Source organism: Pygocentrus nattereri, chromosome 26, assembly GCF_015220715.1.
Source record: "Pygocentrus nattereri isolate fPygNat1 chromosome 26, fPygNat1.pri, whole genome shotgun sequence".
Taxonomy (NCBI): Eukaryota; Metazoa; Chordata; class Actinopteri; order Characiformes; family Serrasalmidae; genus Pygocentrus; species Pygocentrus nattereri.
The window spans coordinates 165,001-177,500 of NC_051236.1; the positions used below are offsets into that span (position 1 = coordinate 165,001).

General features: G+C 40.8%; 1 protein-coding gene across 2 annotated transcripts in view; it reads left to right on the forward strand.

Annotated features, from left to right (window-relative positions):
* The window catches only part of gnai2b (guanine nucleotide binding protein (G protein), alpha inhibiting activity polypeptide 2b), a 104,641-nt gene that overhangs the window by 63,800 nt on the left and 28,341 nt on the right, over positions 1–12,500 (forward strand). For both annotated transcript variants that reach the window (XM_037534778.1, XM_037534777.1), the window contains exon 2: positions 7,562–7,604. In XM_037534778.1, the coding sequence (XP_037390675.1) occupies positions 7,562–7,604 (43 nt within the window). The remainder of the gene's footprint in view (positions 1–7,561; positions 7,605–12,500) is intronic.

A 12,500-nucleotide genomic window follows, 5' to 3' on the forward strand; every position in this document is an offset into this window, starting at 1 on the left:
CAGGTAGAATCATCGTTTTGTGGTCTTGCCGTTCTCTATTGGACTGAGAAGAGAGACTTTTTTTAACAGAAGAGTTTCATGCAGTATGTAAATATTTAGTCATAAAATACAGGACATGTATGGAAAACAATTCGTTTGGAATTTATTGTTTTTGTGATGTTACAAAAACAGATGCATTTACATTCAGCCTACAGCAGTTTAGCCCCACCCATTCATTGTTATGTTATAAGGACTGTTTCAGCCTAAGCTGCTTTTTGATTGAGGTCAAGTCAAGAGGCTTTTATTGTCATTCCATCTCTGTACAAGTACACAGTGGAGTGAAATTCCGTTTCTCCAGGAACATCACGGAGCAACAAGGAACAAAAAGTGCAAAATGTGAACGTGCAGACATCGTGTGCAAACAAGAAATTAAGCTAGAAACAATAAATACAATAAATTAAACAGACAGACACAGTAAACAGACAGGACAGTGCAGCACAGACACAGCACTCACTCTGGACATGAGCTCGTGGAATAAGGAGCAGAGATATTAACCTGCTGTGATCTGAGTCAGATGACAGACAGAAACACAGCAGATACTGAGGTAGAAAGACCAGAGTAAACAGTGAAAACACAGTGAAGTAGCAATCCAAGACGTCTAATTAGGACTGGGAAATTAATCGAAAAGTATTTGAAACCAACATTCTAGTCAACGTAATGTTTCCAATGGTGATGGACAAGTTGACAGATGAGGTCAGGCAGGAGGCTCCATGGACCATGATGTTTGCAGATGACATTGTAATCTGTGGTGAGAGTAGAGAGCAGGTAGAAGAGAATCTGGAGAGGTGGAGGTTTGCACTGGAGAGGAGAGGAATGAAGGTCAGTAGAGACAAGACGGAATACATGTGTGTGAATGAGAGGGAGGCAGGTGGAAAGGTGAAGATGCCAGGAGTAGAGGTCGTAAAGGTGGATGACTTCAAATATCTTGGGTCAACCATCCAGAGCAATGGACAGTGTAGAAAAGAGGTGAAGAAGAGGGTGCAGGCAGGATGGAGTGGGTGGAGACGGGTGTCAGGGCTGATGTGTGACAGAAGGATAGCAGCAAGAGTGAAAGGGAAGGTCTACAAGACAGCAGTGCGTCCTGCTATGATGTTTGGTTTGGAGACTGTGGCTCTGTCTAAAAGACAGGAGGCTGAGCTGGAGGTGGCGGAGATGAAGATGCTGAGATCTTCGTTGGGAGTGACCAGGATGGACAAGATTAGAAATGAGCAGATCAGAGGGACGGTGAAGGTGGAGCAGTTTGGAGATAAAGCCAGAGAGGCCAGGTTGAGATGGTTTGGACATGTGTTGAGGAGGAATAGTGGATATATTGGGCAAAGAATGTTGGAGCTGGAGCTGCCGGGTAGAAGGAGAAGAGGTAGACCTCAGAGAAGGTTTATGGATGTAGTGAAGGTGGACATGGAGATGGTTGGTGTGAAAGTAGAGGAGGCAGTGGATAGGGCAAGATGGAGGCAGATGATCCGCTGTGGCGACCCCTAAAGGGAGCAGCTGAAAGAAGAAGAAGAAGAAGAAGAAGAAGAAGAAGAAGAAGAAGAAGAAGAATTCTAGTCAACGTAATCTTGCCCATGTCAGTTATTTAGATTTTTTAAATTCTGTTCATCCTTTTTTTCACTCTGTGTGTTCATGTACTGTCCCCTTAAAAACGTACTACCATGCATAACTGTTCTTTGACGCAGCAGCTTTGTTCTCCTACGGTCGCATTCAGTCATGTCTTTGTAAAGCTTTTCAAACACTGAGTACAGTCCTTTTCGGTGAACTATGATGGCAAAAAAATCATTCATTAATGGTAATCGAGGGAAAATATTCAGTTAGTTGTGGTATTGATTTGATGCCATATCGTCCAGCACTAGGTCCAATACAGGCCACTCAGAACAGGAGCTCTTTTATATATACCAGTAAAGGTGCAGTAACCAAAACAGTCTTATTAATTCTAACGCGTAAAAAGTTGAAAAATAGTCATGTAGAAATAAACTATCACTGTTTGGAAATAAACATTTTTTTGGTACATAAACCTGCAAATATTTTACACTCTTCACAAAAAAATGGTGTTTTGACTTCTAAACATTGGTAACCAAGGTGCCTTAAAATTTGAGCTCACTGAACTTCAGATAAGAAGTTAACAGAATGTAAAGCACTGATTCTCATTCTGTTCAATTGCTATTAAAACTTGAAATTTTAAGGCATGTGTGGTCCTAACGTCTTTAAAGGTAAACCACCATTTTTTACCATCTGTAAGCAGACCTCAGGTAAAAAGGTCAGGTAAAAAGTGTAGGATATGGGCCCTTTAAACTAGTTATTTTTCAGTCACTTACATCTAGGCACGAGTTTATTATGTATTAGAGTAATATTAGAGTATTATGATTAGAAAGGTAAAATTCAGTGTCACTTTGAAATCACACTCTTGGTATAATTTGCCCTGTGGCACTAAAAATGCTTCCAGATTAGCTTCTGTACCCAGTATTCCCTTGCCCTTATTCAGCCTGTGTCAGTTGTTTTGGTAAACATTGCTGCAACGAGCCCATTTCCCATGAGGGCATGTGTACTTTGCCCTTACCCCTCCTCCGCTGTGTATATGGAAACAAGTTTCAATTTCCAGTAGCACGTTTCTACATTGCAATGAGACTTTTTCTTTTTTTACCACTAAGATGAAACATTAGTATACGTGACAGAGGTATATGTGTATTATTAAGGCTGTATTGTACTGTTATGCCATTACAGTTTAAAAAAAAAAACAGTATACAGTGATGAACTATTATAACAATTGTATTTTTACACACTGTAATTTCAGTGGAGCAGTGTGCATTATATAGTTTATTATCTAATATTTTCATTAAGCCATGCTTGGGCCTGTTGTGCAGTCGTATTTCTGTGCTAAGGTCATGTAAAAAAGTAAACCACATCAACATGTAGTACAGTGTGTTAAGACGTGTAAGGGGATAATAAAAGGTGAACTATTAACTCTGAACTGAAAAACATGTCAGTCACATGTATAGAGACAGTGGTCACGTGTACCATATGAACTGCAGTAACATCTGCAGTTAAATTCAGAAGTTTCTTTTGAAGTGTGCATAATCAGATAAAAGAATAGGCAATCAGTCAATCAATAAAGTATAAAATTGTATCAACTTAATTATGCCACCAAATACAACCAGTCTATCACTGCTGTCAGATCAAAACCTTGTGTCTCCAAAATGGGAACTTTATAGACAAGGAAAAAAACTACTTTTAATGTAAGTCAGTGGAACCAGAAATGTTCCAAGTCATTTTGTGTCGTTTCTTTTGGTTTATTCATCATGAAATTTACACACATTGTAAAGCGCAACCGACATTTTCAAATTCAGCAGTGATATAAAACTTCGTTACCTCAGCATCCGGTGTACTTGCAAATCATTTCTTACTTTCCTACTTTATTTTTTGCAACTATTCATCTGTTAATGTTGATTTCCATATCGTTGCTATGCAAACTCGGCACTTTAGCTGCATCTTCACTCTTCCAGTCTTTGACTAAATGATTTTGCATTCTCATGTAGGATGAATTAGCGTTTGGTTGGGCCTCGCTGCGCCGATTCACCAGATGGCTGTGAAGGAGGGGGAACATTTCTCACACTGACTTAGGAGGACGCTGCCAGCGCTTTTGTGCAGCCAGCGAGTTTGAGAGATAGTTTTTTTTTCCAGTCTCTGTCCTTCTCCCTCCCCATCTCTCTGAATCATGTGAGGGGTGAAGTAGAGATGAAGTCTACCTTATGAGAGATGCTTTATCTTTAAGCCGTCTCATTTAGCCGCCCTGTCTCTTCCCCTGCCGTTTGTTTTTGTCCTGCCTGGCGCATTACTGATGCTGCTGCCTGTGTCCCTTTTCTTTTTCAGGTCGTGTATTATCTTTCTTTTCTAGGTCTTCTACTGTCTCTCTTTTCTAGGTTTTTACTGTCTTTTTTCTGCACCGATTGATTCATTTTATGGCTGATAAAACTTTAGAGCTTTGTTTACTAAAGCCACAGAAATAAAGACATTATTTTTGCTGTATAACTAGGGCTGGACAATTTGGGCAAAATATCTCATTGTGATTTTTCTGACCAATATTAGTTCTGCAGTTATTTTCTGTAATATATGTCAAACTGCTAGTTATTTGTTGTTGTGATGTCACAGTACATTAGGGTGTGGTTGCTTCTGATTGGCCAAACGCATATGTGGGCAGGATGCAAGCTCTGTTTTAATATCTTAAAATCTCCCCATTAAAAACTTTGTTGGTAATACGGGCCAAAATAAAAATTGCGAAAAATTTGAAAATACTGCAATTTTGATATAAAAATAATAGACCTTTCAGACGAATCTTTGAAAGTTGCAAATGATCAAAATGAGAAAGACTCAGGTAGACTCAGGTAGACTCAGTCAGGTAGACTCAGTCAGGTAGACTCAGTCAGGTAGAAAGGCTTAACATTCAGTTAAAATGCAGCGTACATAGACTGTAGAAATTATTACAGAGATAGCCATAAAGATGAACTGTAGTACGGAATCTTACAGCAGTGGTGAAAAAGACTGCTAGAGCAGTTTTGGCCATAAATGTCAAAATGCTGCCAGAAAACAAGAAAATACCTTCTGCAAAAAGGCTCGTTCTACTAGCATCCTTATGGGATTTCCAATGGTATGTTAGTGCTACGCTAATGCTTTGTAAATGATTGACATTTCATATGTTTTACCTGAAGCTTGTAACAGACATTAACATGAATTTGATCGTGTACGTGTCCGTTTTACAGTATGCCAGGAGTCCTGACGTAAAGACCGGAATCTGGTTTACGGCTTGAATTCTGTCAGTGACAAATCTAGAACTTCCACAAGACTTAGTGTCCTTTTATTTTAAATCCTATTGGAAATCAAAACATGATAGATTGATTTCTGTGGCACTTCTTAGTTTTAAGGCCTTCTGTCCGGCCATTGAAAGGCTAATCAGTGGGAGTTCACTTTGCTGTATCTGCACAGATTCTACGGGGGACAAAATGTCGATTGGATTGTTTTCAGTTGAGTGTTTTAGTATCATAACCCTTTTGTTTTTAGCCAGCAAAGAAGTAAGAATATACAACAATACTGCCAGAGTTTAAATACAACAGGTACAAATATTCTATTAAAAATTAAAATCACAGACGTTTATTCTCTTGTTTTCCAGAGAGCGTTTCGCCACTGGTTTACTGTGTCTGTAGATTGCAGACATCACTACAGGAATTCTATAAAAAATATTATTGATTATTGTAGAACAGTACTATAGACATCTTCTGGTTTCTTGTAATGCTACTGTAGCTCTTTCTGTAAAGGTGAATCAATATAAAAATAGATGTGTTCAGAGCAAATAACAGCCAGGTCTACTCTTGACCCATTCCAGTCATGCCACCCTACTTTTTGCTTTCTTTCCACTCCCATCGTCCTTCCTCAACCCCTCCCCTCCTTCCTTTCTCCCTTTCTTTTTCCCACCTCCCCCCTCTGTTCCTGAGAGGTGCTGAAAAGAGAGCGGGCGTGTGAAGCTGGGAGAGGTTGTGACAGGCCTGCCTGATGCCCTCTGTTGTTTGCAGTGTGACTGATGAGCCAGACTGATGCATAGTGACACAGCCGGGGCAGGTGGACACCAGGGATGGAGCAGAGACCACAAAAGCCCTCTTTTTTCAGTCTCTCTCTCTCTCTCTCTCTCTCTCTCTCTCTCTCTCTCTCTCTCTCTCTCTCTCTCTCTCTCTCTCTCTCTCTCCCTCCCTCCCTCATTCTCTCCCTCCTGCCCCACTCCACTCCAGCTTGTACTTGGAACTGTTGAGCGAGTTTAATTCGTTAGGCTTGATTTGTTTGGTGTCCTCCAAACCAAAACCACACTCTGTTATTAGATTCACTCTGTTGTAAACACACTTGCTAAAGAATTTGGTTGTTTTTCTAACTTTCGGAGATTCGGAACAAAAATACTGATTGTTTAAATGTGAAAGCAGCGTAATCTCGTCCGTATCTGAGCACATCAGGCTTCCACACGATGGAAATCACAACAAGGCATGCAGGGCTGGCTACGTCACCATGAAGCACTGTTCTGACACCAGACTCGGCCTTGGCTGTGTTTCAGAGAACAATTGGAAATGTCTCCTTCTTAAACGGTCAGTTCAGGCATGGGTCACCTCGTCATGTGTGTGTACACCAAAATGTGAAAGCAAGCAATTAATGCAATTTGTCAACAACCTAACATACAGTTTAGAGCCTGGTCGTTGGATTGGTTGGCTGATAATATTGGCTGATGACCTGTAGTTTTAACAGCAACAATGCAATAATTACCAACTGCAGCATTGCAGGGATTCAGATTCACCATCTTCCAATTATGAGGCAAAATCTTACAGCTGCACCATTTGGGAGCCCAATATAAGTCACCCCCCATTTTTAAAACATATGCTATGAATGCAGGCTGAACTGGTACATTTTAACACAAAACCCTCATGGTTTAATAACAAAAACATGGAAAATGTGTCCAAACCTCAAATTTAACCTTCCACTTTGTTATAATATATATGTTAAAACACTTTTTTCTAGGAAGAGAAATGTTCAAAAATAATTGGCAGCAGCTGAAAACTCAAAGTTCTGTGCAGCTTCACCTCCGGTGCTGGAATATTTGCCATTTAGAGCTGGACTGTTCGATTTCAAGGAAAGCAACAATGGGGGATTGACGGCCATATCTGTAGCCGTATACAATTAAAAAATAATTAAATATTAGAATATATAAAACTATTAAAATAAATATTAGCTGACTTGTATTCCCTTAAATTCCCTTTAAATTAAGGAAATATTTTTTAAAAATACTGTAATCCTGTTTTGTTTTTAAACTCATAAAAAGTGCAAAACAGTGGCTTTAATAGGAGTCTCAGACATTTGGGCCCCACTTTATTGCTGTCTCTTCTTTGGAAATGAAAAAAAAAACAGTGCACAGTTTCAGTGCATTTATTTGCTGAGTTTAAGAATTGGGAGAAATTAAAGCAAAATATAAAATGTTTCTGAACTTGTGCACAGGCCACATTTTGGTTTCTTGTCTCCAACGTGTTAAATTCAGCAAATAAACAGTAATTGTGCATTAAAATGTGTGTGTTCTCTGTAGAGGGTGTGTTTACTTATTTTCACATGGAACATCAACAAAAACATGTAATTTGACCAGGGGCGCCCAAACTTTTGCATTGAGCTGTGCTAATGAAGAACAGAAAGACTGGCATGCACTCAGAGGCTTGTCTTCAGTTTCCCTTCGCTGGCTGTTTGATGCTGTATTCATGAAAAGCTGGAGGCGCGGCGGCTCTAATGAGCTCTCACACTGTTATTACTTCGTTCATTCTCATGGTGTAAGTGCCAGAGTTGCCCAGAAGCCTCTTTCAGGGCAACGTCTTGATTATGTGGTCACTTCTGTGTCCTTACTCACCCAGGCCAACGCGTTTTAGACGATCCTGCTTTACTTTGAAAGTCAAGTTCAGCGTTACGTTTTAAATCTGATTCCTTTTGATTCAGTGTCTCTTCCTGTCTCTTGCAGGTGCGGGCGAGTCTGGGAAAAGCACCATTGTGAAGCAGATGAAGTGAGTAAAAGAAAATCTCTCCTTTTATCTCTTCTTCCTCACCTCCCCATCCGTCCTCCTCCTGCCTGATCTCCTTACTCTTTCAATATATTAACGTGGTGCGTTTATATTATGATTCCCCCTGTGTTCACTCTTCTAGATTGAGCTCGGGAAGCTCAGTGCTGCTCTGGAGCCTGTAGTAGTGCCTGAGGCAGTGCTGACTAAAGTAACCATTAAATGTTAAAGTGCTGAGCAGAACTCAGAGGCTACATTTCATTTATTTCATTTCCAGTCAAAACAGCCGTTAAGTACAAGTTCATTTTTCAGCATCAGGAAAAAACATATTTAACAGAAAATGACAATATGATGAGGCTTCAGTACTAAGGCCCAGTCCCATTTCTTCATTTTACTCCTACCCCTGGAACTGAGCTACAGGGCAGTGGTTGAGATCTTCCCTCTGAACTGAGCTACAGGGCAGTGGTTGAGATCTTCCCTCTGAACTGAGCTACAGGGCAGTGGTTGAGATCTTCCTCTGAAATGAGACCCTCTAATAAAAGAGCATCACTTCATTAACAGCTACTAGCGCCGCTCTGTAGGCGACCCTGCCCGTCTGCAGGGACAGCAGAGGAGGGGAAAGTTCAGCTCCTCACTGCTGGGCTTTAGTTACATTTAGGGGTCATACGCCTTCAAAGAGGGGGGCAGTTATTTATTATCACCCCCCCTAATTCTTCAGTGATGTGAAGCTGAAGTCAGAGATTCTCCAGATTCTTGTTCAAATTTTCCCGTTTCATTCTGGCACTTCAGGCATCGGTACTGCTGGAATATTTAAGTTGGAGCAGGAAATTTAGCTACCAAGACTTTTGCATACTAGTAGCGTTTGTATATGCTTGTTATGAAGAAAAGGATCCATATTATATTGAAACAACATTAAACAAAGATAATACAATGGTTATCGTCATTTTTAACAGAGAAAATTCTCAACGGCCATTTTTTCTGTGTTTGCTGTGAGTCTCTGAAAATCCTCAGTGTGGAGGCCATGTAGCCCCAACACTTCGCCCTACCTCGCTACCTCAACAGCAGTCAGGACGCCCTACCCCTACGCATGAGTGACAGAACAGGGGGTTAAGGGTCAGGTAGAAGGGGCAAGCGGTGAAATGGGATTGGGCCCTAGTGGGTCCACTTTTTTTAGTTTCCATTCTTTTCAGGAGACTTGATTTCAGTTTTTAAAAGAAATCTGCAGGGATATTTTTCTAGTCCTCCAAAGTTCCGTCTGATTCTCACAATCCAACTAATCCCACACCCATTCCATGGGAAGCAAGAGTGGAGCTTGATTTTCTCCTGTCTCTCAAAGATGAAAGCTTTAAGTGCTGATTATGTGGTGGGGACAGTTTTGCGCGCCCGTTTTCTCCTGTTTTTCCTTTAGTTTACTTACTGACTTTGCCCTTCCATATGCAAGTGAATTATCTTATATCTAATATCTTGGAATATTAATAACTTGTACTGAAAAGCCATTTTGCTTGGAAATTAAATAAACGTAGAATGGGCTCTGTAGTGTCTGATTTGCCTCTTTAGATCTTCTCTGGACATGTGAGGCTAATGTAGCTGACAAAATGGACAAAATTCAAGCCTAAAAGAAGCGACTGCTGTTTTAGGCTTTTAAATATGAAAGTATGATCTACAGGGTTAGAAACAATATAAGCAAACTATCTTAGATATTTAACAACCCAATGAAGGTTCATGTGCATGGTGATCAATGCATGCAGGTAGCTCTTTGCTAATTGGTGGGGTATAAGCTTTTGCTGCATTAGCCTCGTAGCTCCGCTGCAAATTTAAGAAACAAACATGTCTTTGTTGATTGACTCTGTTTAAGACAACAACAAAAGTATTTTATTTGACTCTTCCTCTAAATGAACCCTCTGCCGCCCCTTTGTTTTGGTTTGGCAGCAATGTTCTAAGAATGACATCAGCGGAGAGATAACGTGCTCCTGGGTTTTATAGCATCTCGTTGCTTATCTTAGCGCAGTGTTTCATTTCCTTTGTAAACCTGTGGTGCCAAACTCGGCCCCAGCGCGCCTTTATCACTGTGCTTTTAGCCAAATACGATTCAGTCTACTTATGATTGATAAATACTGTCTCCTAGAAGCCGCCCTGGTTTTGATGCTGCTCTGGTGGCCACTGCTGATGCTCTTGGTGTCTAGAAGTTCTAGTCTTATTTGCTCTGAGCAGCTGCTGCAGACAGGAGTTCTTCTTCCATGCTGATGTGGGAGTAGCTCTACCATAGTCAGCTTAGTTAATCAGAATGTTACTTCCTCTAGCTCCCTCCTTTTATTTTAAATTCATGGTAATGGTAAGTGTTCTCAAAAACTTCTTGCTTATTTATTTGTATTTCTCAGGTTTCTGGGTGTTTTGTTTACATAGATGTGAACATATATGTTATGTACAGGCCAGTGTAACTACAGTAGATGCTATAGCATTATGTGATCTGTCGGTTAGCTTTACAAAGCAATAGGTCAGGTTAAGGGTTTTGACATTCATATTAACTCATATGGTACAGTTATTGCCACCGATAACGGAAACATTCAGTATATATAAAAAAGCCTTGTTAGATGCTATGTAAACCAATTTTTGTAGAACATTAACAGGGACTGATAAGTCCTTTATTGTGCAGATTAGTGAAAAAACTGGACAAAATATACATAAATCTATGTCACCCTTGCTTTCTATTACTAGCCCTGCTTTGCTAAATGTTGAGACACGTATGAATTCGCAAAGCTGAAGTTGTCTTTTTATTCGGCAGCTGTGCATGTGTTTGAATTTGACTGCTGCATGATTTAAGGTGGAAGGGAAATTCGAACAAAAAGCCAACTTTATCTTCGTCGAATTTCTCACGTCATTTGTCGCATAAGCATAAGGGTGCAGGCAGGATGGAGTGGGTGGAGACGGGTGTCAGGGCTGATGTGTGACAGAAGGATAGCAGCAAGAGTGAAAGGGAAGGTCTACAAGACAGCAGTGCGTCCTGCTATGATGTCTGGTTTGGAGACTGTGGCTCTGTCTAAAAGACAGGAGGCTGAGCTGGAGGTGGCGGAGATGAAGATGCTGAGATTTTCGTTGGGAGTGACGAGGATGGACAAGATTAGAAATGAGCAGATCAGAGGGACGGTGAAGGTGGAGCAGTTTGGAGATAAAGCCAGAGAGGCCAGGTTGAGATGGTTTGGACATGTGTTGAGGAGGAATAGTGGAGATATTGGGCAAAGAATGTTGGAGATGGAGCTGCCGGGTAGAAGGAGAAGAGGTAGACCTCAGAGAAGGTTTATGGATGTAGTGAAGGTGGACATGGAGATGGTTGGTGTGAAAGTAGAGGAGGCAGTGGATAGGGCAAGATGGAGGGAGATGATCCGCTGTGGCGACCCCTAAAGGGAGCAGCCGAAAGAAGAAGAAGAAGAAGAAGAAGAAGAAGAAGAAAAAGAAGAAGATTTGTCGCATAAGCTACGTTCACATTACCAGGTTAAAGTGTCACAAATCAGATTTTTTGCCCTAAAGTGAATCAGATGTGATGTTTTCAGAGCTGTGTGGACACACACATCTGATCTTTTCAAATCTGACCTGAGCCACTTTCATATGTGGTCCTAGACTGGATATGTATCTGATCCGTGGCCATTCGACCTTAATGCTCTGCTCTGTGCCATCATTCAGCGTTACCATGGCATCAGCATCGAACAGAAGTTAAAGCCTGTAAACTGAGGCACAACAGCTCATCATCATTTTCACCTTCGTCTTGCTGTAATGCAGCTGAGAGCTGATCAGAATTTATCTTTCTAGCGAAGCTCGTTCTGACCATTAGTTTGTGTTGATGACTCACGTGATTCATTCGAGTGATGTTACTGAGTAAGATTTGTGGATGTGGGTCATTTCAGGACACCGGTTTGTCCACATTAAAGACAGATTTGAATCACTTACCTAAACGAGTGTGAACCGGCGGGTCAAAGAGATCGGATTTGAGCAATGAGGCTAATGTGAATGTAACCATACATACGTGCCATATACTCGTTTGAAGATATTAGCCTTGTGCAGTCATGGCTTGTTGCACGGACAAGGCCGGGAGAGCACAACGCATTGTGATGGAGTTGACCAAGTCTGGCAGCTCCTAAGCCAGACCTTCATCTGGTCTCCGTATTAGGCTAACCCACCCAGCTCAGCAGTGGTTTACACTGTCAATGTGTTGCGTTACCAGTGCGTATTTGTGGCACATGGGTATAACGAAACTCATCACCTCAGGCCACCTGGTAGCACCTGTAACATTTGTTCAAACAGACTAAAATGTTCAGCAGCACAGAGGAAAAATTTTAAAGCACACAGAGCAGAACATCTGAAATATTTTATTGTATTGGAGACAAACATGTTTGTCTGTGAGTAGACAATAATTGATTATAGACCAAAAAAGTGCAAATTAATCAAACCAGTGAAATCTTTTACTTACAGGTGAAACAGTGTGAGGTTTCTGTGTCTAATAAGGGGGAGGTTTTAGCCAAGAGAGCTGCACCTTCAGATGACCTAATGCTAATGCTAAAGAGCGACACTTGGCTTAGGAGGATCCTAAAATGATGACGTGTATGAGTGCATTAATATTTATCTTTAAACACAATGTTTTAGTCACAAGTGGGAGCGATGTACTGTCCTGTTTTATCTGACTGATTTATCAGTCTAACTGTCAACAGCTAAGAAAGACTAGCTTCATAATGATCTTAACATTTTTATTGAAATCATATTAAAATGAATGTTAGCAAATACAGTAATCTAGATAAAGATTAGCTCACCTTAGGGTACTCAAGTATACCTGCTAACAGTCTTGACATCATGCTGCGAGTCTTGGAATGAGTTTAGACCAAAGGAATGAAATATAAAAGGCCCCTGAGAGCT